General features: G+C 69.4%; 2 protein-coding genes across 2 annotated transcripts; one reads left to right on the plus strand and one right to left on the minus strand.

Annotated features, from left to right (window-relative positions):
* The first annotated feature begins 80 nt into the window (after positions 1-80).
* On the plus strand, positions 81-7,409 carry LOC144929770 (signal-induced proliferation-associated 1-like protein 3). Its single transcript, XM_078850296.1, has 6 exons — positions 81-536; positions 954-1,155; positions 2,001-2,144; positions 4,900-5,005; positions 5,645-5,726; positions 6,008-7,409. The coding sequence occupies exons 1-6, from the start codon at positions 234-236 to the stop codon at positions 6,152-6,154; spliced, it is 984 nt and encodes a 327-aa protein (XP_078706422.1). The 5' UTR covers positions 81-233; the 3' UTR covers positions 6,155-7,409.
* A 1,202-nt stretch (positions 7,410-8,611) lies between these two features.
* On the minus strand, positions 8,612-19,622 carry LOC144929090 (zinc finger protein neuro-d4-like). The gene is made up of 12 exons (XM_078850297.1): positions 19,459-19,622; positions 15,580-15,735; positions 14,162-14,268; positions 13,624-13,751; positions 13,332-13,421; positions 12,992-13,070; positions 12,014-12,148; positions 11,542-11,592; positions 10,631-10,750; positions 10,083-10,195; positions 9,584-9,665; positions 8,612-9,436 (listed from the first exon to the last, which is right to left on the minus strand). The coding sequence occupies exons 1-12, from the start codon at positions 19,539-19,541 to the stop codon at positions 9,366-9,368; spliced, it is 1,215 nt and encodes a 404-aa protein (XP_078706423.1). The 5' UTR covers positions 19,542-19,622; the 3' UTR covers positions 8,612-9,365.
* Positions 19,623-26,370: the final 6,748 nt, after the last annotated feature.

Here is a 26,370-nt window from a genome sequence, read left to right on the forward strand (position 1 = left end):
ACAAATAACTCGCACCAGGCAAAAGTTCGTGAAGAAAATGATTGTTTCCATCGCTCCTGCATGGGCTCACTGCTTTACAAATGGAGTCCTGGCCCAGAGAGATGATGAGTGAAGCCCAAATCCACCCTGAGCACTGCGGGAGACAGAGTTTTCCGCAGGATTCAGATGAGCAGGGGTGGGGGCTCTCCTGACTGCGAGAAGGGCTGTAAACACCCAGGAGTCTTGGGAGGCAGATGCCCCTCTTGCCTCAGGGCACCTGGTTCGGGTGGCCCTGTGCCTGCAGGGCAATGACCATTGGGCCTGCCGTGCTCTTGGCTAACGGGGGCTGCTCCTGGAGCCAGTCTCTAACCACGTGTCCCCCCCACTGCTCTAGGCAAATTGACGTGAACACCAAGAACGTCTTCGGGCAGCCCAGGCTGCGGGCGTCACTCCGGGACCTGCGCTCCCCGCGGAAGAACTACAAGTCCACCATTGAGGACGACCTGAAGAAGCTCATCATTATGGACGGCTTGGGCCCAGAGCAGGAGAGAGCCATGGTGGGTGCAGGCCGATGGGGTGGGCCCCACAAACAAGGGGGACTCTGCTCCCTTCCATCCATCTAACGGCAGTCAGGCGCTGGAAGGGGGTGGTGTTTGTGCTCCAGTGGGCAGGACTCCTCGGTTCTGTTCCCAGTTCTAGGCAGGGAGTGGGGGCTGGGGAACCAGGACTCCTGGGTTCCATCCCCAGTTCTGTCACTTATCTAGCGTGTGACCTTGGGCAAATCCTTTCCCCTCTCTGTGCCTCAGTTTCCCCTCCCACACTGTACTGTGAGGTCTTTGGGACAGGGACAGTCTCTCACCCTGGTTCTGTGCAGTCCCCATCCCCGGTCTCCGATGAGGCTTCTCGGTGCTACTGTGACACTCCCAGTAGCAACCCCTGGGTGCTACCGGAAAGTAACTGTGTTTCTGCGACAGTCTCCGCAGAAGACTCTCCAGCGGACGTTGTCAGATGAGAGCCTGTGCAGCGGGAGGAGAGATGCCAGCTACACCAACGCCACCTGCTTCGAACAGTCCCTGGCCAGCGACGTCCTCTTCACCAGCACCTACCCCTCCAACACGCTGCCCACCCGGCGGCAGCACCCGCAGCCGGGCACCGGGGGCCTCCCCGAGAAGAAATGTGAGTATGGCACGGGTCTTGGCTGGCAGCCCGGACTCCTGGGTTCTGTCCCTGGCTCTGGAAGGGGAGTGGGGACTGGTGGTTAGAGCAGGGGCCCAGGAACCAGGACTCCTGGGTTCTTTCCCCAGCTCTGCCCGGCCTGCTGCGTGACTCCAGCTGTGACACCTGCCCTTGCTGTGAAAGGGGACGGGGATGTCCCGTGGCGGGGAGTCCCTAGGTGACGAATGTGAGAGGCGCAGGGCAGCGTGTGACGTGGGTGCTGCCGCGATCCCGGTTCGTCAGGGAGTGCACACAGCGCCCTGCCTGGCAGAGAGGGGCCCTGCCTTGCACGTGTGCTTGGTAGTAGACGAGAGCTGGGTCTCCCCATGGGCAGGTGCAGCTCCCCTCTGGGAAGAGCCAGGGCGTCTCCACCCAGCACCAGGCGGGTGTCCCTGGACCGTCACAGGACCAGTCCCTCCCTCCCCCGTGTGCCTCTGCCCGGACATGTCATTGCACCTCGGTCCCTCCTCATTCCTGTGAGTGGCAGTGAGGCCAGGCCCCACTGGTAGGTCTCCCCAGGCTCCTGGGGAAGGGCGGGGCTGGTCTGAGCACAGCCCTAGTGTCCGTTCCAGGAGCCGGGGCAGGGCTGGATCATGTGGATTCTGCAGACCAGCCCCATGGTGCTAGCGGGATGATTCGTTGGCCTACAAGCTGGGGGTGCTCATCCCTGGGCTGCACTTGGCCCTGGCGTAACCACAGGGCAGTGGGTGGGGGGCTGGCAGCAGGACAGAGTGCTGCTCCAGGGAGGTGCTGGGCTTGTTTCCCGGTACTCCGAGCATCCTCTGACCCCTCTGCTCTCCCCAAAGCCACCATCTCTGCCTCGGAGCTGTCACTGAGCGACGTACAGGACAAGCCCACGAGACGCCTCGACCCGGGGCTGATGCCCCTGCCCGACACGGCAGCTGGCCTGGAATGGTCCAGCCTGGTCAATGCTGCGAAGGCCTATGAAGGTAGGAGCGCCCTGCGTCTGCAGAACGCTCGCTCCCCACGGCCAGGGAGCTGCACCCTGCCACACTGGAGGTGGTGCTGCTGGCTGCCAATCCGCGTTAGCCAAGCCATGCCCAGACAGCTGCGGCGTTGGGAAATTATTGCCCAGTTAATGGCAGTGAGAGGGAAACCGAGGCACGACCTCCCTTTGCAGGAGGCGACGGTGATTAATACTGACCATGGCATTGTTGGCCGTAGAGCTCTGAGATCAGAGCCGGGCAGAGGGCAGCAGAGTGGGGAGAAGGGCTGGGCAAGGTGCTGGAACTAGGGGTACGGGGCGTGCTGCAGCACCCCCTGGCTGGAAGTGGTTTCCATCACATCCAGGGTTTACAGTTCAGTTCAGTGGCTCCCAGCCCCCACTGTATGCATTGTTCCAGCACCCTGGGGCTGGGGGCAGCAGGGTAGGACGTGATATGGGGGTTTCTGGGACAGTGACGGGAAGTGGGTATGAATTGGGGGTTTCAAAGGCAAGTGCCTAACGTGCGTCATCTGTGCACCATCCCTGTGAGCCTCTGTCCCTCCGCTCCATCTCTGCCTCCCTCAGCTCCGACTCGGAGCCAGAGAGCCCCAGGCCAGCGGGACCAGCGGAGTCCCTCCGCGCTGTCCCCTGCCAGCTCAGCACTTGGTCAGTGTCCTCCAGAGGGAGGGGCGAGCCCCCAGGTTCAGAGCCGTCCTGTGATTGGGGGGGCTTGGCTCAAGCCCCCAGAGCGGGAGCAGATTCCAAGGGGCGAGTGTCCCGGTCGGGGCTCTCGGCTGCGGGGTGTCTGTAGGGTGGCGCTGGGCGTGCGAGGAGGCCCCAGCTCTTCGGAGGCGCCGTGAGGAGACAGTCTGCGCTGCAGGAGCTTGGAGCAGCTGGTCACAACAGTCCCTCCGCTCATTGCTCGGATTCCCTCGTTCCCTCCCCCTAGAGCTGCCCTGCCAAGTGATGTCTTTACTGCTGCCCAGCCCCCGTGTGGATGCCGCCCCTCCCTGGCCACACAGGCTGGGACTCTCCTGTCCATGCGTCACGCTCACGTCGCCGGGAGCCCCACCCCGGGGCTCTGGCAGGGCCGGGAGACGCACGGGAGCCCTTGTCGTGCCACTCAGTGAGAAATACGGGCGCTCCCAGCACCCTCCCGGGACCGAGACCCCTCCCCAGGTAGGAGGCTGTTCCCTGGCTCTGTGCCAGCACCAAGACCCCACTGCTGCGGTGAGCGTTTGGGAACCCAGGCTCCTGCCTTGGGCAGCACTGTTAGTGGTTAGAGCACAGAGCTGAGCGCCAGGAAGCCCCAAATTCTGTCCTCTGGAGTGCAATGGGGCCTGGTCAGGGGGAGGAGGGGTGGGGGGTGGGTCTAGTGCTGAGCACTGGCTGCACCCCATCGGCGTAGGTGGGGAGCAGGGCCCCCTGTATCCCATCAGCTCATGCAGCCCTTCTGCGTTGCTCCCTCTCCCTACTTCCAGCATCTTGGGGGTGGGGGGGGGTCTGCTGGTGGGGTGCATCCCCCTGCTGTGGCCCCTGCACGCGGGCTGTGCAGAGGTCAGTCTCCAGAGGAGCCTGAAGAGCAGCTTAGGTCCCTCCCCTGCCCTTGGGTCCCCTTGCGTTGTGGGGTGAGCCGCCCCTCTGCTCTTCTCCGTACCCGGCTGCCACCTCTAAACAAAGCTGGGTCCTCCACGTCATCGCGCCTGTGACTTCCGCTGCCGCTCGCAACCCCAGGGAGCCATGGCCTCGCCAGCCTCCTCGCTGACATGGCAAAATAAACAGACCCTGTTGGGACAAGGCTGCTAGCCTGGCGGAGAGGAGCTGTGTGCCATAGGAGGCCAGCGCTGGGAGCGCAGGCATGGCCCGTGCCTTAGCAGGGAGAACTGAGCCCCCACAGATTCTCACCGCCCTGTCTCTTCCCATTCCCTCATTGAAATGTACCTATCGGGGGGGGGGCAGCTGCTTCAGCCCCACACAAATACTGCCCCCCCATTCCTAACCGTGTCCGTTCCCAGTGAAAGGGAAATTTCAACCCCCGAATTTCTGCTTGGAAGAGAAAGGCGTGTAGCCAGGGTGAGCAGCAGGGCAGCACAGCGAGGGTTAACCCTGGAAGCTGCTGCAGGTGTGCGGGGAAGGGAGGGTACTTCACCCGGCATCCCAGCTGGTCCAGGGGCTAGGCCTGTGCCCGGTGGGGTGTCCTGCGAGTGCTTGGCATACCGGTGCTGCAAGGGACCCCCGTGGAGACTGGCACCCCATAGGCCAGAGTTGCCGGGGCTTGTGCCATTGGCATTTCCTCCTGGGTGCATTTGACGTAGTTCACATTTGGCCGTGGCACATCATCCATGGCACGCATGGCCCTGCCTGGGAGCTTGTCCTGGACCAACCGTGCAGGAGTCACACTGGCCGTTCCCAGGAGGGGCAGAGAGCCCAGCCAGCCCTTAGCCCGGTCTCTGCCCCCGACCGCTGGCCATCTGTGCTGCAGGACGGGCTCCCCTCAGGCTGAGAAAAGCCTCGATTGCAGCCTGGGTCTCCCCCCCTCTGAGGCCCACGGAGGGCGGGCATGAGTCAAGCCGAGGGCGCTGCCTGGTAACTGGGCTCTGGGAGGAGCTCCTCTCCAGCACACAGCTCTGCAAACAGCTTCCGGCAGGGCTGATGCGGGCAGTGCTCAGGCCCAGGGAGTGCGGGTGCCCTCCAGGCAGGGCCCAGCTGCCTAGGCAGCATGGGTGCGGCAAAGCAAACCTCCCTCCTTTACCTTGCAGTGCAGAGAGCCGTCTCCCTCTTCTCCCTCAACGACTCGGTGCTGAGCCCCGCCGCCCCGCCAGCGCACAGCCCGGGCCCCACGCCCCGCACCACGCCCACCATGAGGTAAGCGGGGGCGCCTGGTTCTGTGCCCGGGTAAGCCCCGGCCCCTCTCCGTAACAGGGCAGACACTGCTGGGTGGGCTGGGCAGGTGGCTGGCGGGACAGGTGTGTCTAGCAGCAGTCGGGGCAGCGAGCGCCCTCCAGGCCTGGGCTGTGGGCGAGGGCAATGCAGTGCCTCTTCCTGCTGGCAGGAACCCAGCCGACCTCACATGGCCGGCGTGTCACGGAGCCACCGCCTGGCGCTGCAGCCAGAGTGCCACAGGGCAGGGCGCCGTAGGAGCAGTCTGCTAGCTATAGGGGAGCGGGGGGTAGACACCGCAGCCTCAGCCGGCCTGCCTGGCAGGAGCCCCCCACCAAGGCTGCGTCCTCACGCCCCTGGTTCTGTGTGCGTCTGTAGGGTGGTGCTCGCATTTCATCCATCCCCATCTCACAGCCACAGCCTGGCCAAGGAGACTGTTCCCCCACCCCGAGGCTGCCCTGGCCTGTGCTCCCGGGGCTCCCTGCACCAGCGGGTTAAGCCAGGAGGCTGCCTGGCGTGCCCAGGGGCTGCAGCAGGTCTCCACAGCCCTGCCAGCTCCTCTTGTCTGCGCTGGGTCCCCATTGCCGTGGCGAGATGCACTGACCCATGTTTTCCCCTCCCCAGCGAGGAGCTGCCCCTGGACCTGACGGGGAAGGTGTGTCAGCTGGAGGCCATGCTGAAGCAGCTACACAGTGACCTGCAGAAAGTAAGGGGCTCGCACCAGGGCTGCCCCCCTCCCCTTCTGTCGGCCCCACAGGGCACCCCCTTCTCTCTGCCGCTGGGCAGCCTCTCGGAAAGCTCCAGCGGGCGGGCCTGCCTGCCTGTGCCCGGGGGCTGGGGTGCCTAGCAGGTTTGAGGCAGGCGGGCTGGGAGTCAGGACTCCTGGGTTCACTCCTTGCTCCTGAGCCGTCAGCAGGCTGGTAGCCCGGCTGGGGGTGGGGCTGGCTGCAGCTGGGAGCTCTCCAAACACCCCCCTCTCTCGCTCAGGAGAAGCAGGACAAGGTGATGCTGCAGGCAGAGGTGGCCAGTCTGCGCCAGAACAACCAGCGGCTGCAGGAGGAATCGCAGACGGCCAACGAGCAGCTGCGCAAGTTCGCCGAGATCTTCTCCAGCCCTGTGGATAAGGAGCTGTGAGCTGCCCCTCTCGGGCGCCAGGTGCCAGGCACACCCAGCGCTGTACTGAGATCTTCTCGAGCCCTGTGGATAAGGAGCTGGGAGCTGCCCCTCTCGGGCGCCAGGTGCCAGGCACAGCCAGCGCTGTACTGAGATCTTCTCCAGCCCTGTGGATAAGGAGCTGGGAGCTGCCCCTCTCGGGCACTGGGTGCCAGGCACAGCCAGCGCTGTACTGAGATCTTCTCCAGCCCTGTGGATAAGGAGCTGGGAGCTGCCCCTCTCGGGCACTGGGTGCCAGGCACACCCAGCGCTGTACTGAGATCTTCTCCAGCCCTGTGGATAAGGAGCTGGGAGCTGCCCCTCTCGGGCGCCAGGTGCCAGGCACAGCCAGCGCTGTACTGAGATCTTCTCCAGCCCTGTGGATAAGGAGCTGGGAGCTGCCCCTCTCGGGCACTGGGTGCCAGGCACACCCAGCGCTGTACCCCCAGGCTGCTGACTGGGTGGGGGCAGCAGTGACCTGGGTGGCGCAGGGCACTCGGGAAGCTTCTGATGTGCTGGAAGGGGCCTGTGCTTGGAAGCAGCATTGCCAGCCCTTCCACGCCTGCACCATGCCCCTGGCAATATGTGGCTAAACACGGGGATTTACTGCTCCGTCTCCCTCCAGGCGGTGCTGTGTGTCAAGCCAGGGATCCGTGTCTGTTCTCTGCCACACCACCAGGATGTTCTTGGGGCACCAGTGCCAGACGTTAAACCTCATGCAGAGAGCGCTGCTGGGCACCCAGGCCGGGACAGTGACTTCCTCACCCTGGAGGGGATCTGACCCGTTGGGGGGTAGGGGAGATCTTGGGCATGCATCGTCCAGGGCGATTATCTCCTGGGCGTGAACCTTTACTAATCTAGGAAATATCCCTGTGAAATGACTTGATTCCAGCCATGGGCACTGGAACAGCCCTTCTGCACTACGTTACACAGCCTGCATCTTCTGGCCAGGCCCCCCGGCCGTCTGCCACGGACATAGCACTATGGAGCTGGACGGGGTCGGTCGCTGTCACGGCCGCTGGGGGGGCAGGGTTTCGGGTGTATAATAATTATAATGGGATGGGATCCATACCTGGGAGAGAATATAAAAATCGCCCCTGCCTCTGGCGAGCACCCCTCAGCGCTAAGTTATTTTCCAGAGAAGGCACTGCTGAGTGCGGGTCAGGCCCTGCAGGCGGCTTGCCATGTAAATGTTCTTTATAAAACACTATATTTGTATAAAGGAGACGCTTTGTAAGGCTCTTTCCATGCGATTTCTGTACACGGCACCAGGCGGCGGGGAGCATTTGCAGCGGCCACGAGGTAAAAGCAAGGAGCAGCGTGTGCCGGGGAATGAACCTGCGCTTACTGCGCTTGGTGGGTAACCGTAAGAGCCGCGGGGCGTGCGATGGGAGAGACGTCTGTCACCCAGAGCGGCTCCTGGGCAGCTAGATCAGCGTGTGGCCGGTGGGGTGACCCCCCCAATTCCCTTTTATAGCTGCCTCCAGAATCCAAGCCCACCGCTAACAGCGGGGCTCCGGGTAGCCGCCTGGGGAGGCTTTCCTGGCGGCTTGCCCGGATATGGCCCGTTGTTGCTTTACTTCTTTGGCCACGCAGTCACGGGGCAGCAAGGTGCTAATTTCATGTCGGTGCATGAAATCTCTTGTGCCCCAGCGAGCAGGCACGGGCCAGGTTCCCGGGGGTGCTGCGCATCGCTTCCAATCAGCTGGACATCGCAGCCTCCTGATTGACCCTGCTGGGCGAGGGGGCAGCGCCCCTCCCCACCTCTCCTCGGGCTGGGGCAGGGAAGACCCTGGGCTGCAGAAACTGCCCGAGCCCGCGGCTGCTGCCTGTCCCGTCTCGGCCTGTTAGCTGCAGCTGGTGTGGCCAGTGCACCATGGCCCTGTGCCCAGGTCAGGAGCCCCCCCCATGGGCTGCCATCTGCTCAGCCATGAATTCAGCCTGATGGGAGGGCTGAAAATCCCCTTTATCCTGAGCACCGTGACCCCAGCAGGGGCCTGCTACCATAACATCACTCCCCCCTCTGGGAGCAGCCCCCCCGGAGTGCAAAGATTAACCCAGCAGCTTGGGGTATAATCCGGGTAAAAAGTAGGTCACACCTGAAGGCTGCACCTAGCAGCCCCCACACATACCACACGGGGGGCTGGGTACGCTGGTTGCTGTGATGGCCAGGGCCAGGGGGTGCTGGCCAAACTCCCTGTGTGCACCCCATCTCTGGGGGTGGTGGGGCTGGGAGCCTGGACTCCTGGCTTCTCTCAGCAGCTCGGGGAGGGAAGTGGGGTCGAGGGGTTAGACCGGGGGTGGTGGGAGCTGGGACTCCTGGGTTCTCTTGCCAGCACTGGGGGCGGGGGTGGGTCTAGAGGTTAAAGGGGGGGGCTGGGAGCCCGGACCCCTGGGTTCTCTCGCCAGCTCTGGGGAGGAAAGACGCCAAGGCCGGGCCATGGACCATGGTTTAATGCACAGAACAATCCAAGCACATTGCAGACGGCAGAGTACCAGCACGACACCATGAACGAGGGGCGGGGGGCGGGGGCCGTGCGGGCAGCGGGAATTGCCCCCGGGCTGGCCACTGCTCGAGCCCCCACCTGCCCCTGGCAGCTTTTTTTACCCCCCCCCTTTTTTTGAACCAGGAACAACAGAAAATAAACACCCACATCAAACAGCTTTAGTGAGGGGCACTGCCCCCCCCCGCGGTTCCTCTTGCACTAAAATAAATACACCCCAGCTGGCTGGGGGGGGCCCATGAGATGCTGCACCGGGGCCTGTGCCAGGGAACAGGGGAGCAGCAGTGAATGCACTAGTCCCCCCCACCCCAGCACTAAGGGCCTGGAACAGCTGGGGGGGGCAGTGCTCCCCCCCACACTCTGATGGTCGCCCCCCAGCCCTGGGAAAAGGAAAAACAAACAATTCTATTTCCACATCATGCAAAAGCCCCTTCCCCTGCATCCCCCAGCCAGTCGGGGGGGGTCTCTGGGGAGCAGCCCCCCCCGGAGCACCCAGGCCCAGCACGCCCCGCCCCCCCCCACCTGGAGTTATGGCTTTGAGGAGGATTTTGGCTGGGGGGGGCATAGGAGCCCCCCTGGGTGCAGGGTTTGAGGGTGCTGGAGTCTGGGGGCGCATGGCTGGGGGGTCCTCCCACTGGCTCTGGTCGCGGTGCCCCCCCAGGGAGCCCTTTCGGGGGGGGGCAGCGGCTCTAGGTGAGCGTGATGTAAGCCGAGGCCTTGTCCTTCAGCAGCCGCAGACACAGGTCACAGCTCCAGCTCCCTGTGGGCGGGGGGAGAGCGTCAGCCTGGCCCCCCGTCGGCCCCCCCGCCGGCCCCCAACCTAACCCGCAGCCCCTCCCTGCAGGGGAGCCCCGGCCCATCAGTCCCCCCAGCCAGCCGTGCGGGATTGGGGGAGCGGGGGGCTCACCTTCGGGGGGCTCTGCCATGGGGGGGTTCAAGCAGTACATGTGATAGCCCCGGTCGCAGTCGTCACAGAACAGCAGCTGGTCCTGCCGGGGCAGGGGGGGGAAGGCAGGTCAGTGGGGAGCAGTGACCCCCGCCTCCCCTGGGGGGCGCCCGGGGCAGTGATGGGACCCACTCCCAGGAGGGGCAAGAGGGAGGGAGGGGCTGGCAGGTTCGGGGGGGGGCTGGGGGTGGTTGGGGCTGGCGCGTACAGGGAGCGGGGGGCCAGCGCGTCCGGGGGGCGGGGGGGGCAGGGGCCGGGGGGCCGGCGCGTCCGGGGGGCGGGGGGCCGCAGGGGCCGGGGGGCTGCAGGGAGCGGGGGGCCGGCGCGTCCGGGGGGCGGGGGGCTGCAGGGGCCGGGGGGCCGGCGCGTGCGGGGGGCGGGGGGCTGCAGGGGCCGGGGGGCCGGCGCGTCCGGGGGGCGGGGGGTGCGGGGGGGGCCGCAGGGGCCGGGGGCGGCTCACGTCGTTCTCCGAGGTACCACAGAGGCTGCAGGATTTGCATTCGATGCACTGCCAGCGGTAGGTGCGCACGGCCGCCGTCATGTTCGCCGTGAACTGCAGACACGAGGGGTGACCTGCGGGGGGCACAGAGCGGGGGGGGGGTGGGGGGTGGCCCAGAGCAAGCGATTCCCCCCCCACTTCCCCCGGTACCATCTGCCCAGCCTGGGAAGCCGCCCCCGCCAGGGCAGGGTGAGGCCAGGCTGAGACCCAGCAAATTCAGGACACCAGCCACAGCCGCAGCGAGCCCCCCAGCCAGGGGCCTCCCAGGCCTGGTCCCGTGCCCCCCACAGGGGAGCGAAATGCAGAACAGCTCAGCCTGGCCTCATTTGCCCCGGGCTGGGGGGGGAACGGGGGGGAAAACGACACCTCGTCCTCCGCGCGTGCCCAGAGCAGGGCTCACCCCCTCCAGCAGGGGCAGCGCGACCAGCCGCGCCCGGCTCTGTCCCCTGCCGGCTCCCCCCCGTCACACCCGCGCCCCCGGCTGCCCCGGCCTGGCCGGGGGTCGTTACCGGAGCGCCCGCAGTCCGCGCAGGAGATGAGATCCTCGGGGCAGCCGGTTTTCTTGGCGCCGCCGAGACAGAAATCACAGTACCCGTTGGGAATGACCGAGCCGTCCGGAGCTTTCTTAGCTGGAAAACAGCGAGCGGGGTGGAGATGAAGGGGGTGCAACAGGCTCAGCCCCATGCAGCCCCCCACTAACACTGCCCCCAGCCCCACCCCTGGCCCTGGGGCACCCGACACAGCCCGGTACCAACGTGGAATCCCTAGGTTATGCAATAAGCCAACCCCCCCACCAAGCAACCTCCCCCTGCTGCGAGCTTCCTCCGCACAGTGCCCTGGCAGACTGATGCTGCCCCCAGCTGCCCACCCACGGCCTTCCAGGGCCCTGCAGGCCCCGCTCCGGGGGCGGGAGCCAGGAGCCAGCGGGTTTTTGTGTTTTTCTCCCCTTTCTGGCTGGGAAGGGTCAGCCCAGCCTTGGCCCCGGGGCCAGACCTGGGCAGCTCCCAGGGAGGAATCTCACTCAGAGCGTTTTCCTCCCCGGGGCTGGGCGCAGTCGGGTTGAGATCCAGGAGAGCTGCTCCGGCGCGGCCACACACCGAGCTCTCGGGCCAGATGGTCCCGGGGCCTGAAACTGCACCCATCTGAGTCCTCCAAACCTCTCCCAGCAAACGGGGTTTGGCTCCCTCATGTCTGAGATCACAGCCCCATGGGGCACTAGGGGGCACTGGGCTGCAGGACGGGGGGCTCGGCGGGGGCCTCTCCCCTGGCAGGCAGGGCTGGCCCTGCTGCCCCAGGCAGTCACTTTCCTCCTTTCCAGGTCCCCTTCAAGGCCCCAAACTGGGGCTGGGGCACCGGGCCAGGTGTCGGGCCTGAGAGCCGGGTTGGGGGCCCTGCCCCCCCCGGGGTGTGGGGGGGTTACCTGTGTGTCTGCGCTGGTTCTCGGGGACCCAGTTCAATTCTTTGTAAAACTCTGATGGGAACAGCAAAAACCAGACAGAATGAGGTTAAAGCCAGCTGCCCCCCCCCAAGTCCAGCTCCCCAACAGACAGAGATTGGGGGAGTCCCCCACCCAGACACCCCTGACTAGAGCGTGGGCCCTGGGGGGAGGAGCCCGGTCTGGTGAGCCCCCAGGGCTCCCTGGCACCCCACAGAGCAAAGGGACCTCCGGAGGGGGGCTGGACATGGAGCAGGAGGTAGAATGGGGCCAGGCTGGGTCCCCCCAAAACTACCCCCCCACTGAACAATTAGAAACCAGGCAGCACCCCCCCCCCGCCAACAGTCACCCCGGCTGTGGGGCGCTGCAGGGCCCCTTCCCCCCCCCAGTCACCCGGCAGTGGGGCGCTGCAGGCCCCCCCCCCCAGTCGCCTGGCCGTGGGGCCCCCGGGGCTCACGCTTGTGGTTGTTCTTGCGGGTCAGTGGCAGGGGGTGTCGCTCCGCGTTCTCCTCGCCGCCCTCCTCCTCCGCCAGGTGGGTGTGGGTGTAATGGTAGCTGAGCCCCGGCCGATTCTTGTAGCGCTTCCCGCAGACTGGAGGGAGGCAGGGTCAGAGCCCCAGACCAGCCCCCCCGCTTCAGACCCCCGGGAATCCCGCGGGCGGGGAGCTGAGGGGTGTGCCCTGCCTCGCCGCCCCGGACGCCGGGGTCCCATCCACACCCCAGAGCCGGGGGTCGTAGGGCCCCCCAGTGGCGAGTGCCCTGCTTTGCCGCCCCGGACGCCGGGGTCCCATCCACACCCCAGAGCTGGGAGTTCTAGGGCCCCCTAGTGGTGAGTGCCCTGCCTCGCCGCCCCGGACGCCGGGGTCCCATCCACACCCCAGAGCCGGGGGTCGTAGGGCCCCCCAGTGGCGAGTGCCCTGCCTTGCCGCCCCGGACGCCTGGGTCCCATCCACACCCCAGAGCCGGGGGTCGTAGGGCCCCCCAGTGGCGAGTGCCCTGCCTTGCCGCCCCGGACGCCTGGGTCCCATCCACACCCCAGAGCCGGGGGTCGTAGGGCCCCCCAGTGGCGAGTGCCCTGCCTCGCCGCCCCGGACGCCAGGGTCCCATCCACACCCCAGAGCCGGGGGTCGTAGGGCCCCCTAGTGGCGAGTGCCCTGCCTCGCCGCCCCGGACGCCGGGGTCCCATCCACACCCCAGAGCCGGGGCTTGTAGGGCCCCCTAGTGGCGAGTGCCCTGCCTCGCCGCCCCGGACGCCGGGGTCCCATCCACACCCCAGAGCCGGGGGTTGTAGGACCCCTAGTGGCGAGTGCCCTGCCTTGCCGCCCCGGACGCCTGGGTCCCATCCACACCCCAGAGCCGGGGGTTGTAGGACCCCTAGTGGCGAGTGCCCTGCCTTGCCGCCCCGGACGCCTGGGTCCCATTGCCACACACTCACTGTCGCAGACGTAAGGCTTGTCACGGTCCTCCAGTGAGGGGGCGTCCTGCCTCTTCCGCATGCCCCCGATCCCGTAGGCCTGGGGGGCCGGGAATGGGGTGAGATGCAGCAGGACAGCACCCCCCCGGCTCCCACCCCAGGGCCAGCACAGAGCCAACAGGGGTGGGGATGCCCCGGGGGGCTGGGCTCTCACCAGCCCCCGCTCCCCCATACACCTCCCCATCCCGGCCCCTTCTCCCCAGCTCCCCGCACCCGGAGACCCCCCCAGCTCCCCACCCCCATACACCCCCCTTCCCCCATCATCCCAGCTCCCCCTCCCCCACAGACCCCCCCGCCCCACCTTGCCCTTGGCCTTGTTCTTGCGCCGGGGGATGTCGTCCTCCAGGTCGTCGCCCTCCAGGTCGTGGGGGAACTCACCCACCTGCTGCTTCTGCCACAGACCGGGGGGGGGGGTCAGAGCCGGGGGGGTCAGAGCCCTGCCCCCCCACAGCACCGCCACGCCAGGGAGCCCCCCAGGGATGGGCTGGGGGCAGGGACCGAACGCAAGGGTGGCTCACCCCTGGGAGGGATTGGGGGGCCCTTGGGGGAGATTGTGCCCCAAGGGGGGGCTTGCGGGGGGGGGGGGTCCTCACCTGACAGTCCAGCACCAGTTCCTCCTCCTTGAGCTCCGTTTTCTTGTCCCCCGTCTCGGCGCAGAGCAGGGCCTCCAGCACCGGCCCCTCCGGGAGCCCCCCCTCCTTCTTCAGGGGGGCCTCGCAGTCTGGGGGGGCATCACGTCAGAGCGGCTGGGCAGGGCCCCCAAATACAGAACCCCCCCCCAGGAGCTCCGACACCTTCGGAGAGACCCCCGGTAACGCCCCACCGGCTGCAATTCACCTAAATGCCACCCAAACGACCTCCAGCCACGCACCGTGGTCACGTGGGGCTGTAATCAGGGGGTGCCCCCACCCCTAGGCCCTGATCTCCCTCAGCGTTTACCATGGAAACCAACTGGGCCCCCCCCAACCGCCCCCCTCCTCCCAACCTCAGCCTCGCCTGTCCCCCCCAAAGCCCTGGTGCGGGGGGGATGATCTGGGGGCCACAACAGGGAGGGCTGAGAGCACCAGGATCAGAACCTCCCCCCATGCCCCCCCCACCGCCCCCCCATCCCCCGCCCTCCTGGTTCCTTACCGATCTTGAACTCACAAGGCCTCAGACGTGGGTCCTCCAGGATGTTCAGCCGTCGTTTCTTGCGCCAGCAACGGGCCGGGTACGTGTAGATCTGCCCCGGGCCAGGCCTGGGGGGGGCACGTGAAATGAGCCCAAGAGTCCCCCCATCCCCAGTCTTCATAGCCCCACGGCTCGGCTGCAGGCGCTGCGGGTCGCGATTGGGGGGGCACCGGCAAGGCTGTGGGTCGGGGCGGTGCCCGCAGGTCGGGGGGGGCACTGGCTGGGGTGAGATGTGGGTCGGGGGGGCCACCCGGCAGAGCTGCGGGTCGGTGGGGGCACTGGCTAGGCTGGGGGGCTGCGGGGTCGGGAGAGGGGGCACCGGCAGGGCTGTGGGTCGGGGTGGCGGGCACTGGCTGGGGTGAGATGTGGGTCAGGGAGGCGTCGGCAGGGGGGGCTGGGGGGCTGCGGGCCGGGAGCGGGGGGGCGCCGGCAGGGCCGGGCTGGGGGGCTGCGGGCCGGGCCGGGGGCGCCGGCAGGGCCGGGGGCGGGGGGCTGCGGGCCAGGCGGGCTGGGGGGGCGCCGGCAGGGCGGGCTGGGGGGCTGTGGGCCGGGAGGGGGGGGCGCCGGCAGGGCCGGGCTGGGGGGGGGCGCCGGCAGGGCGGGCTGGGGGGCTGCGGGCCGGGAGGGGGGGGGCGCCGGCAGGGCCGGGCCGGGGGGCTGCGGGCCGGGAGGGGGGGGGGGCGCCGGCAGGGCCGGGCCGGGAGGGGGGGCTGCGGGCCGGGAGGGGGGGGGCGCCTGCAGGGCCGTGGGGGGCTGCGGGCCGGGAGGGGGGGGGCGCCGGCAGGATCGGGCTGGGGGGCTGCGGGCCGGGAGCGGGGGGGGCCGCCGGCGGGGGGGGCTGGGGGGCTGCGGGCCGGAGGGGGGGCGCCGGCAGGGCGGGCCGGGAGGGGGGGGCGCCGGCGGGGGGGGCTGGGGGGCTGCGGGCCGGGAGGGGGGGGCGCCGGCAGGGCCGGGCTGGGGGGCTGCGGGCCGGGAGCGGGGGGGGGCGCCGGCGGGGGGGGGCTGCGGGCCGGGCCGGGGGGGGCGCCGGCAGGGCCGGGCTGGGGGGCTGGGGGGCTGCGGGCCGGGAGGGGGGGGCGCCGGCAGGGCCGGGCTGGGGGGCTGCGGGCCGGGAGGGGGGGGCGCCGGCAGGGCCGGGCTAGGGGGCTGCGGGCCGGGAGGGGGGGCGCCGGCAGGGCGGGCTGGGGGGGGGGGCTGCGGGCCGGGAGGAGGGGGCGCCGGCGGGGGGGGCTGGGGGGCTGCGGGCCGGGAGGGGGGGGCGCCGGCAGGGCCGGGCTGGGGGGCTGCGGGCCGGGCCGGGGGGGCTGCGGGCCGGGAGGGGGGGCGCCGGCAGGGCCGGGCTGGGGGGCTGCGGGCCGGGCCGGGGGGGCTCACCTGGCCCCCGGTGGGTCTTCTCCATCCAGATGTAGCAGTTGTTCTGGGCCACGCCGGTCTGCGAGTCGAGGAAGGGCAGGCGCAAGCTGCGCTCCGCGCAGAGCCGCGCATTGTAGCTGCGACAATGCTCGATGGCCTCGCGGTAGAACTCCTCCCCCAGGCTGGCGAGACGGGGGGTCAGGGGGGCTGGGCCGGCCCGGCCCCCCGACCCCACAGAGCCTCTGAGCTCCCCCCCCCCACGGCCCGCCCCCCCCACGCGGCCCCTCCGCGCCCCCCAGCCAGGGAGTCTGGTGGGAGGCGGGAAGGTCTGGGAGAGCCCGGCTGGGGGGGGGGGCGCAGTGGGACAGGCTGGGGGCGCAGGCTGGGGTGTCTGGGGCAGCCAGAGGGGGCAGGTTGGGGTCCTATGGGACAAGCTGGGGGCTAAGGTGGGAGGGTACGGGGTCAGGCTGGGAGATGCGGGGGGGTTGGGGGTGGAGGTTGAGGGAGCTGCGGGGCTAAATTGGTGGGGCCGGGTATCTGGTTTGGGGGGCCTAGGCATGACAGACTTGGAGGTCCGGCTAGGGCGGGGAGGTTGAGGGGCCGGGGGGGGGGGAGTCAAACTGGGGGGAGAAGTTGAGGGGCTGGCAGGGGGGGAGGGGAAGACAGGCTGGGGATGCGGTTTGGGGGAGACCGGCAGGACAGGCTTGGGGGAGGAGGTTGAGGGGTCCGGGGGAGGTCTGGGGGCCAGACTGTGGGGGCCGGCTGGGGGGGAGGTTGAGGGGTCTGAGGGGGAGGTTGGGAGGTCCAGGGGAGGGCTGGGGGGGAAGGTTGGGGGTCTCCGGGGAGGCTGGGGGGGGGGAGGTTGAAGGGTCTGGGGGAGGGCTGGGAGGGGAGGCTGTGGAGCCGTGGGGGGACTGGGGGGTCTCTGGGGGAGGAGGCTGGGGGGCAGGCGGGGGAGGTTGGGGGGTCCATGGGAGGTCTGGGGGGGAGGCTGGGGGGAGGTTGGGGGGTCCAGGGGAGGGCTGGGGGGGAGGTTGGGGGTCTCCGGGGAGGCTGGGGGGGGAGGTTGAAGGGTCTGGGGGAGGGCTGGGAGGGGAGGCTGGGGGGCCGTGGGGGGGCTGGGGGGTCTCCGGGGGAGGTCTGGGGGGGCAGGGGGGGGGGCCCGGGGAGCGGAGGTTGGGGGGCCCGGGGGAGGGCTGGGGGGGGGGCCCGGCTCTCACTCACCCCTGGAGCGGCTCCTGCCCGGCTGAGCCCATCCCGCGCCCGCCCCGGACTCCGGCCCGGTTTCATTCATTCCCCAGCCGGGGGGAGCCCATCGCCCCCCCCCGCCGCGCCCCGGTGCACGCCGGGAGATGCTGCCCCCCCCGCACCCCCCCTTGGCTGCGGTCCCGCCCCGGGGCCCGTCCCGGGCTGCGCGAGGCGGCGCTGGGTGCAATGGCGGGGGGGGCAGGGGGGGCACAGCTGGAAGCGGGCAGAGACTACAGCTCCCAGCATGCCCCGCGCTTGACAGCTGGCAGGCCCGCCTCCCGAGGGGGCGGATTGGCTGGGCCGGGGGGGGGGGGGTCACTCAGTGAGGGAGGGACCTGGGGGGCTCAGGGAAGGTGCAAACGGAAGGGGGGGCGGACCGGAGTCACAGCCCCCCTCTGCTCCCCCTTGCATCCCAGCCCCGCCCCCTCTGCCCCCCCTTTGTATCCCGTCCCGGCCCCCCTCAGTGTCAGGGGAGATGGGGGGGGGTTGTGGGTGGAGCCCCCTCCCTGCACCAGCACCCCCTTGCAACTGGGATCAGGGCAGGGCCCTGCCGTGGGGATGGGGCCAGAGGGGTGGGGGGCCCAGCTTACAGTGGGGGGGCTCAGCTGATCCAAGCACGACCCTTTCCCCAGGAAGTTAAAATGAATCTGATCTGACCACCCCCCACTTGGAATAGGGGGCAGGGTCCCCAAGGTCCAGGACAGACCCCACCTCTGACCTCCCACCCCCTTGTAGCATCTGGAGTCTCCGGCGCGGGGGGGGGGGCTCCTTTACTGGACTGCAGGAGGTCGGGGAGACAGCAGGCCCTGACCTAACTCATTGGCCAGTCACTCCTGGGAACAGAACCCAGGAGTCCTGGCTCCCAGCCCCCTGCTCTGACCACTAGACCCCCCACTCCCCTCCCAGAGCTGGGAGAGAACCCAGGCGTCCTGGCTCCCAGCCGTCCTGGCTCCCAGCCCCCTGCTCTGACCACTAGACCCCCCACTCCCCTCCCAGAGCTGGGAGAGAACCCAGGCGTCCTGCCCCCGGGTGACCTTGGGCCTCAGTTTTCCACCTGTGACATGGGGCTAATGGCCCTGCCCTTGTCTCTTCAAGCTGAGAGCTCGGGACCGTCTCTCGCGGCTGGGGCAGCGCCCGGCCGGGCTCCGGGCAGGCACCTCCCGTGGCCCAGGGACCCCCCGCAGCCAGGGGCCCGAAGGGGGGCGGGGCGGGGATAATAAGATGCTAATGAGGGCCCAGTTAACCCTTCGGCCTCCGGCGGGGAGCTCTAAACACTAGACCCCCCCCAGCTGGCGAGAGAACCCAGGAGTCCTGGCCCCCAGCCCCCTGCTCTAACTACTAGACCACCCCCCCCAAGCTGGGGAGAGAACCCAGGAGTCCTGGCCCCCAGCCCCCTGCTCTAACCACTAGACCACCCGCCCCCCAAGCTGGGGAGAGAACCCAGGAGTCCTGGCCCCCAGCCCCCTGCTCTAACCACTAGACCACCCGCCCCCAAGCTGGGGAGAGAACCCAGGAGTCCTGGCCCCCAGCCCCCTGCTCTAACCACTAGACCACCCGCCCCCCAAGCTGGGGAGAGAACCCAGGAGTCCTGGCCCCCAGCCCCCTGCTCTAACCACTAGACCACCCGCCCCCCAAGCTGGGGAGAGAACCCAGGAGTCCTGGCCCCCAGCCCCCTGCTCTAACCACTAGACCACCCGCCCCCCAAGCTGGGGAGAGAACCCAGGAGTCCTGGCTAACCAGTTTTGGCCCTGGCCCTGGGACGGGGTCTAACGCTAGCGCAGTCGGGACTAGTCCCAGCTCTGCTACAGGCCTCTAGCGAATCCCTTCCCCACTCCATGCCTCAGTTTCCCCCGACCCAGGAGCCGAGTGTCACTAACCACGTCACGGGGGTGCTTAGGACAGAACCATCTCAGGCCAGGCGGGGAGGGGTTGTGACTGCACCCCTCAGCCCCCCACATGCGGCGGCAGTGACCCCCCCGCTGGGTGGAAGACACCTGCCTAGACCCACGGCCCGTCTCGCGAGCGGGCGGAGGTGTGGGGCCAGAGAGGTGATGGGCGTGTCTGGGGATGGACGGACAGAAGGGGCTGTACTGGGGGGGGGGCAGGGATGGCTCTGGACGGGGACAGATCGAGGGGGGGGCTGGCGATGGACCCAGGGATCTGGGTGGGGACCTGCGTGGGGGCGTGGGGCTGAGGGACAGATGGGGCTGGCTCAGGGGCTGGCTGGCTAACGCTGGACGCTCAGAAGGATTTGTGGGGCTGGCCGGGGGGGGGGAAGGTGGGGTGGCCGGGGGGGGGGAAGGCGGGGCTGGCTCTGGCCCAGGCCCCCCAAGGAACTTTGTCCCCCTGGCACCGCGACAGCCGCCCCCCCGCCCGCGGTAACTGGGCCGGGGGGCTCGGCCCCGCCCCCCGCCGACCGGCCCGAATCCGGGCTCCAGCGGTGACCCCCCCGGGCCCCCCGGCCCGCCGCACAATGGCATCTACCCCCCCCGGGCGCCCCCCCCGGGGGACCCGGCGCCGGCACAGCGCGAGCCCCCCGGGAGGGGATTCAAGCGGTGCGGGGGGAGGGGGGGGCCGCCGGAGGGGCGGGGTTTGGGGGGGGCATCAGCTGCACAATGGAGGCGCCCCCCGCTCGGCGCCCCCGGCCCGGTACTCACGACTTGAGCGGGTTCTGCACCGCCGCGGCCATCCCCGCAGCCCGGCTCCGCGCCCGGCTCGGCGCAGCCCGCTGCAGCTTCATTCATTCCCCGGGGCTGCCGTGGGGCAGGGGCAGCCAATCGGGGGCCTCCCAAAACTCCAGCTGCATCCTGGGAAACGTAGTCCGCCCCCCCCCCCCGGTAAGGCAGGCCGGGGCCGTGCACGCAGGGGGAGGTGCCCCCCCCGCCCGCAGGGAGGGGGCAATTCCACCTTCCTCTGGTTCCCAATGGCCGGGGGCTTCACTCCGGGGGGGTCCCCAGAGCACCGGCTGGGGGTGGCTCATGGGACAGGGCAGAGGGCACAGGTGTGTGTGGGGGGGTCATGGCAGATGGGGGGGATGTGAGCTGGGGGGGGCTGAGCAAATGCCAGACGGGCAGCAGCTTGAAGGGGAGGATCCCCCCCCCCTGCAATCATGGCAGCATCTAGACTGAGGCTCCAGCCCAAAGCACAGACCCAGGTCCCCGCCCCAGATAAGGGCCCTGTTGCCTGGGTCCCAGCCAATGTCCAGCCCCCCGGCCAGCCCCACCCCGACACCAAACCCCCTCCCGCAGGCTCTGCCTGGGCTGGAACACACCGGTCACAGCCGGCACCGGAGCACGCCCCACATGTGGGGGTCACGCAAGGGAATTGTCACCTGCTGGCCCTTTCTGTGTGCCCACGGACACAGCTTGAAACAGAACCCAGGAGTCCTGGCTTCCAGCCCCCCTGCTCTAGCCACTAGCCCCCGCTCCCCTCCCAGAGCTGGGGAGAGAACCCAGGAGTCCTGGCTTCCAGCCCCCCTGCTCCAGCCACCAGCCCCCACTCCCCGCCCGGAGCTGGGGAGAGAACCCAGGAGTCCTGGTGCCCAGCCCCGTTTCCCTGCCTGTAGCTGACACATGCCAGCTGTTGTGACTGGAGCCATGTCCCGAGATGGTCTGAGGCCTGGCAGGGCCCAGGCTGGCGTGGGGGGGTTTCTCCTGCCAGCTGGGGCGTTCACTGGGGGCATCCCAGGAGCTGGAAATTCCCCAACTTTCCTTTGCTGCAGCAGCTTCCCCTGGGCAGGGAGGGCAGGCTTGGCAGAGAGCCCATCCCAGCGACCCCAGCTCCACCCAGTGAGAGCAACCCGTATGGCCCCGGCCTTTGTCCCCACTGCCCTTCCGAGCCGAGCTGGCCGCCTGCTTCCCCTGTGCCCAGGGACCGCCCATGCCAGGCCCAGAGCCCAGCCAGCAAACGGGAGACCTGCCTCTGCCAGGCCCCAGCCTCGCTGGGATTGCAGCAGTGCCCAGCTGGGACTGGGGGCCCCGTCCAGACCCCAACCGGCCGGGGGCTGCACAGACCCAAAGGGAGACACACCCTGCCCCCAAGGGCTCACAGGTAGGATTTTTATCACCATTTTGCCCCTTGGGAAGCTGAGGCGTGGACAGATGCAGGGACTTGGCCATGGTCACATAGGGAGTCCATGGCAAAGGTGGGAATTGAACCCTGATCTCCTGGGTCCCAGCCCAGTGCCTGCCCCCTGTGATACATGGCGGGGCTCCACATTAAACAGCTGCCCCCCCCCAGGCACGTCTCCTTTAAGAGCCGGTGAGCATCTCTGGCTGCTGGTTACCTTAGCAACCACAAGTGATCCATTTCCTTATTCGAGATAAGGCAAATATATCTATCTATCTATATCTGTCTCCCCTCCCCCGCTGCAGCCGTCGCAGCTCCGGGGGATGATGGGAAATCTGCGGGGGGCGGGGTGGGGACGGCATCTCCTGTGCACTGGTTTGCACCCACCGGCGACCCTGGAGTGGGAGGAGGGGCTGGGTGATGGAGCCCCCATGGGGCACTGACCTGCTGCCCTGCCCATATCCCACTGCTGACACCAATACCCCCTACTGAGCAGGAATGGGCATCTGGGCCCGGGAAGGGCGGATCCTGGTGGTAGGGGAATCAGGGAGGCGAAAGCTGGGTGAGCACAGGGTGTTATGTGTTTGTTTCCACTCTGTAGCCCAGTCCAGTCCAGGAAGCCCCCCAGGGAGCCCAGCCAGCAGATCACGCTGAGCGGCTCAAACCATCGAGCGGGTGGTCTCCCCAAGAGTCGAAACTTGCTTGTACACTGGGAAAATTCCCTCGGACGGCAGGGACAGACAGTACCCCCAGGGGGTGCCGGTCGCGCCCAACCGCTGGCTTCTCTGCGATGAGTTCAGTCAGGCCTCAGCCCAGGTCCCAGTCCAGCTGGCAGGAATCGCCCCACACGCCCCCCATGTCTGGCAGGGGGAGGAGCGGGAACTGGATGAGCCGGGGAGGTGGGGGGCGCTGAGAGTTCAGGGCAGTGCCAAGGCTCTGGCAGAAGTGTGGGGTGGGGGGTTCTCCGCAGCTGCCAGGACTACCCCCGCACGGGATGGATTTGACATTGGTTGGGCTCCTTCTATTGGCCAGTGACCCTCTGGATTTCAGGGCACTGGAGCCCAGGGCTGGGCTAGCAGGGGGCTGCAGTTCCGGAGTGAGGGGCACCAGCAGAGCTGGGGGGAGCCTGGGGCTGGGCTGGCAGGGGCTGCAGGTCAGGAGTGAGGGGCACCGGCAGAGCTGGGGGGGGGAGCAGGGGGCTGCGGGTTGGGAGTGAGGGGCACCGGCAGAGCTTGGGGGGGCTGCAGGTTGGGAGTGAGGGGCACCGGCAGAGCTGGGGGGGGGAGCAGGAGGTTGCGGGTCGGGAGTGAGGGGCACCGGCAGAGCTGAGGGGGGAGCAGGGGGCTGCGGGTCGGGAGTGAGGGGCACCAGCAGAGCTGGGGCGGGGGAGCACGGGGAGCAGGGGGCTGACAGGTCGGGAGTGAGGGGCACCGGCAGAGCTGCGGGGGAGGAGGGGGCTGCAGGTCGGGAGTGAGGGGCACCGGCAGAGTTGCGGGGGGAGCAGGGGGCTGCGGGTCGGGAGTGAGGGGCACCGGCAGAGCTGCGGGGGAGCAGGGGGCTGCAGGTCGGGAGTGAGGGGCACCGGCAGAGTTGGGGGCGGGAGCAGGGGGCTGCGGGTCAGGAGTGAGGGGCACCGGCAGAGCTGGGGGGGGAGCAGGGGGCTGCGGGTCGGGAGTGAGGGGCACCGGCAGAGTTGGGGGCGGGAGCAGGGGGCTGCAGGTTGGGAGTGAGGGGCACCGGCAGAGCTGCGGGGGACCAGGGGGCTGCGGGTCGGGAGTGAGGGGCACCGGCAGAGCTGGGGGGGGAGCAGGGGGCTGCGGGTCGGGAGTGAGGGGCACCGGCAGAGTTGGGGGCGGGAGCAGGGGGCTGCGGGTCAGGAGTGAGGGGCACCGGCAGAGCTGGGGGGTGGGAGCAGGGGGCTGCGGGTCGGGAGTGAGGGGCACCGGCAGAGCTGGGGGGGGGAGCAGGGGGCTGCGGGTTGGGAGTGAGGGGCACCGGCAGAGCTCGGGGGGGAGCAGGGGGCTGCGGGTCGGGAGTGAGGGGCACCGGCAGAGCTGGGGGAGAGCAGGGGGCTGCGGGTCGGGAGTGAGGGGCACCGGCAGAGCTGGGGGGGAGCAGGGGGCTGCAGGTCGGGAGTGAGGGGCACCGGCAGAGCTGGGGCGGGGGGAGCAGGGGGCTGCGGGTCGGGAGTGAGGGGCACCGGCAGAGCTGGGGGAGAGCAGGGGGCTGCGGGTCGGGAGTGAGGGGCACCGGCAGAGCTCGGGGGGGAGCAGGGGGCTGCGGGTCGGGAGTGAGGGGCCCCGGCAGAGCTGCGGGGGACCAGGGGGCTGCGGGTCGGGAGTGAGGGGCACCGGCAGAGCTGGGGGGGGGGAGCAGGGGGCTGCGGGTCGGGAGTGAGGGGCACCGGCAGAGCTGGGGGGGGGGAGCAGGGGGCTGCGGGTCGGGAGTGAGGGGCACCGGCAGAGCTGGGGCGGGGGAGCAGGGGGAGCAGGGGGCTGCGGGTCGGGAGTGAGGGGCACCGGCAGAGCTGCGGGGGACCAGGGGGCTGCGGGTCGGGAGTGAGGGGCACCGGCAGAGCTGGGGGGCCCCCTGGCCTGGCGGGGGAGTTGGAAGGGTGCCTTGCGGAGGTGGGAGCTGTATCCAGTTTGGGGGCCAGGCTGGGGGAGGGGTAAGTGGGGCGTTTCCTGTTGCTGGATGAGAACTAGGTGCGGCAGCTGCATCCCCCCCCCAGCCCCCTGGAGTCCCCCCTTCTCCCAACACAGACCCCCACCGCTGCCCCCAGTGTGACAGACCCGCTCCCTTCTCTTCTCTTCCCCCCAACCGTCTCGCTGACCCCCATATCCACCCACCCACCCACCTTTCCCCTCTAGGGGGTGCCGGGGGGCCCAGGGCAGAGGCTGGCAGGGTCAGGGGGGCAGGGAATGGGGCACAGGGCCCTGCCCCCTAGGGAGCGCTGGGGGGGCCCAGGGCAGAGGCTGGCAGGGTCCGGGGGGCAGGAAATGGGGCACAGGGCCCTGCCCCCTAGGGAGCGCTGGGGGGGCCCAGGGCAGAGGCTGGCAGGGTCGGGGGGGCAGGGAATGGGGCACAGGGCCCTGCCCCCTAGGGAGCGCTGGGGGGGCCCAGGGCAGAGGCTGGCAGGGTCAGGGGGGCAGGGAATGGGGCCCAGGGCCCTGCCCCCTAGGGAGCGCTGGGCGGGCCCAGGGCAGAGGCTGGCTTGGTCGGGGGGGCAGGGAATGGGGCACAGGGCCCTGCCCCCTAGGGAGCGCTGGGGGGGCCCAGGGCAGAGGCTGGCAGGGTCAGGGGGGCAAGGAATGGGGCACAGGGCCCTGCCCCCTAGGGAGCGCTGGGGGGGCCCAGGGCAGAGGCTGGCAGGGTCAGGGGGGCAAGGAATGGGGCACAGGGCCTTGCCCCCTAGGAGGCCCCAAGGGGTCCAGGGCAGGGGCTGGCTCGGGGGTGCAGGGTGGTGTGGGACCCCCCGTCTGCCCCCCCTTGCAGCCTCCTTTCTCTAACCCCCACATCTCCCGCAGAGCTGCCCCGAAGCCGGCTGCGACCCCTGGGCCATGGCTCCCCCCGACAGTTCCCCTGGGCAGGGGAAGGCCCCCCGTGGGTCCCAAACCACTCGCTGGGGGGCAGTTACCATAGCAGCATTCCCACACCCCCAGCAGAGCACCCCCCTCACCGGGGGGGGGCACGGCCAGTGCCTTGGGGGGGCTGGATGGGCCATGCCTGGGGGGTGCAGGGGTGACGGAGCCCTGGGGGCCGTGTGCCGTGCCAAGGCAGCATGGCCTGTGCCCGCCTGGCACCATCCACATCCCACGAGCCCCACGGCACCCGGCCTGGCACGTGGCCGGGCGCAACCCAGCCACTGGTTCTGGTTCAGGAACCGGGGCCCCCAGGGCTCCGTGGGGCAGCCGGAGATTTGGCACATCTGCCCTGGGGTGGGGCGGGCACAGGCAAGGGGGGTCCTGCCAGGGGGAGGAGGGGGGTCCCAGGAGAGGGGTAACCTGAGGGATGCAGATGGGGGTGGCGGGCAGGGTGCGAGTGGGGGGACTCGGGGGGTGTTTTATCATCTAGCCAGACCAGGCCCGTGCCCGAGCCACGAGGGGCTGCAGGGCCTTCTCCCAGGCCCGGCCAGGTGAGGGTGCCGTGGGGAGATCCATAGGGCTGGACTCCGGTCCCCCCGGCCTCATCGCTGTGGGCTGAGACCCAGCAGAATCATCACACCCCATGGCTGGCGCCCCCTGGAGGGGACAGACCCTGCCCCATTCCCGGCCCCCCTGAGCCAGCCAGTCCCTGCCCTGGGGCCGGGTGGGAGCCGGCGCCCCCCAGAGGGGACAGGCCCCGGGTCCAGTCCCCCCAGCAGGTGAATGGGAGGTGCTGGAGGGGGGGCAGTGCTCCCCATGAGCTGGGGCCGGGGCAGGTGGCTCCAACCCCGGGCTGCCCTAGCTCCCCCCAGAGGAACAGCCCCCTGCCCCGTGGGGGGTCCTGTGGGGGCTGCTTATAGGGGGCCCCTCTTCCTGGTGCTGAGATGCTGGGGTGAAGCGCGGGGGGGGTGTTATACGGCACCTGCTTGCCCAGTATGGAGATGCAGCCACCTCTGGGGTGGGGCGGGGGGGGGATCTTGCAGCTGGACCCAGGGCAATTCCCGCTGTGGCGCCCCCCACCCCCAGGGGCCGGGACACCTGACGCGATCCCGATCCGCTGCTGGGGGGGTCTTAGCTGAATGGCCCCCGCCCGGCGCAGGGCACCAGCCGGCAGCAGAGGGTAGCTTTATTGGCAGTTATTTCTGTCATACAAACGCGGGGCGGGGGGGGGATTTTAGATACAAAACGTGTGGAAATAAAGATAGAAAATCTCCCCCGCCCCCCCCCCCGGCCGGTGTCGCCTCCTGGGGGTCGGTGCAGGGCCTGTGCCAGCCGGAGGGCTGGGGGGGGGCAGGACAGCAGCTGCCTCCCCCTCCCCGCACCCCAGCACCTGCCCCAGGGCTCTGTGCACCTACAACGTGGCTCTGCCCCCCCCGCCCCAGGGCTCCCCCCCCGCCCCAGCGGTGGGGCACGGCCAGCCTGCACCCCCCCCCCGCAGCCCCAGCCCCCCGGGGCCCACGAAGCACCTCCGGGTGGTGCCCACGGGGGGGCGAATCCAGGCCACGCTGCTCAGGCCGTGGGGCGGATGAGAGGCCTCAGGTGCCCCCCCAGGGGTCCGTCCCTGCCCCTGACCCCACACAGCCTGTGGGAGGGGTGTCTGGTCCCCCCACTCCAGGCCCCCCCCCCAGTTCCCACAATATCCCCCCTACATCAGCCCAGCAGGTCGGGGACAAGCTGCCACTTCAATGCACCCCCCCCCCCCCCACAGGCTTTGACTTGTGGCAGGATCAGGGCAGACAGCTGGGGGGGGCATCTGGGGCACTGCCCGTCTGTCCGTCCATCCCACCCTGGCCTGAGCCCCTCCCCCATCTTCACCATGATCCACCCCCCCACATCCCTGCCCCCGAACTAAAAATC

Source organism: Lepidochelys kempii, chromosome 23 (assembly GCF_965140285.1).
Source record: "Lepidochelys kempii isolate rLepKem1 chromosome 23, rLepKem1.hap1, whole genome shotgun sequence".
NCBI lineage: Eukaryota > Metazoa > Chordata > Testudines > Cheloniidae > Lepidochelys > Lepidochelys kempii.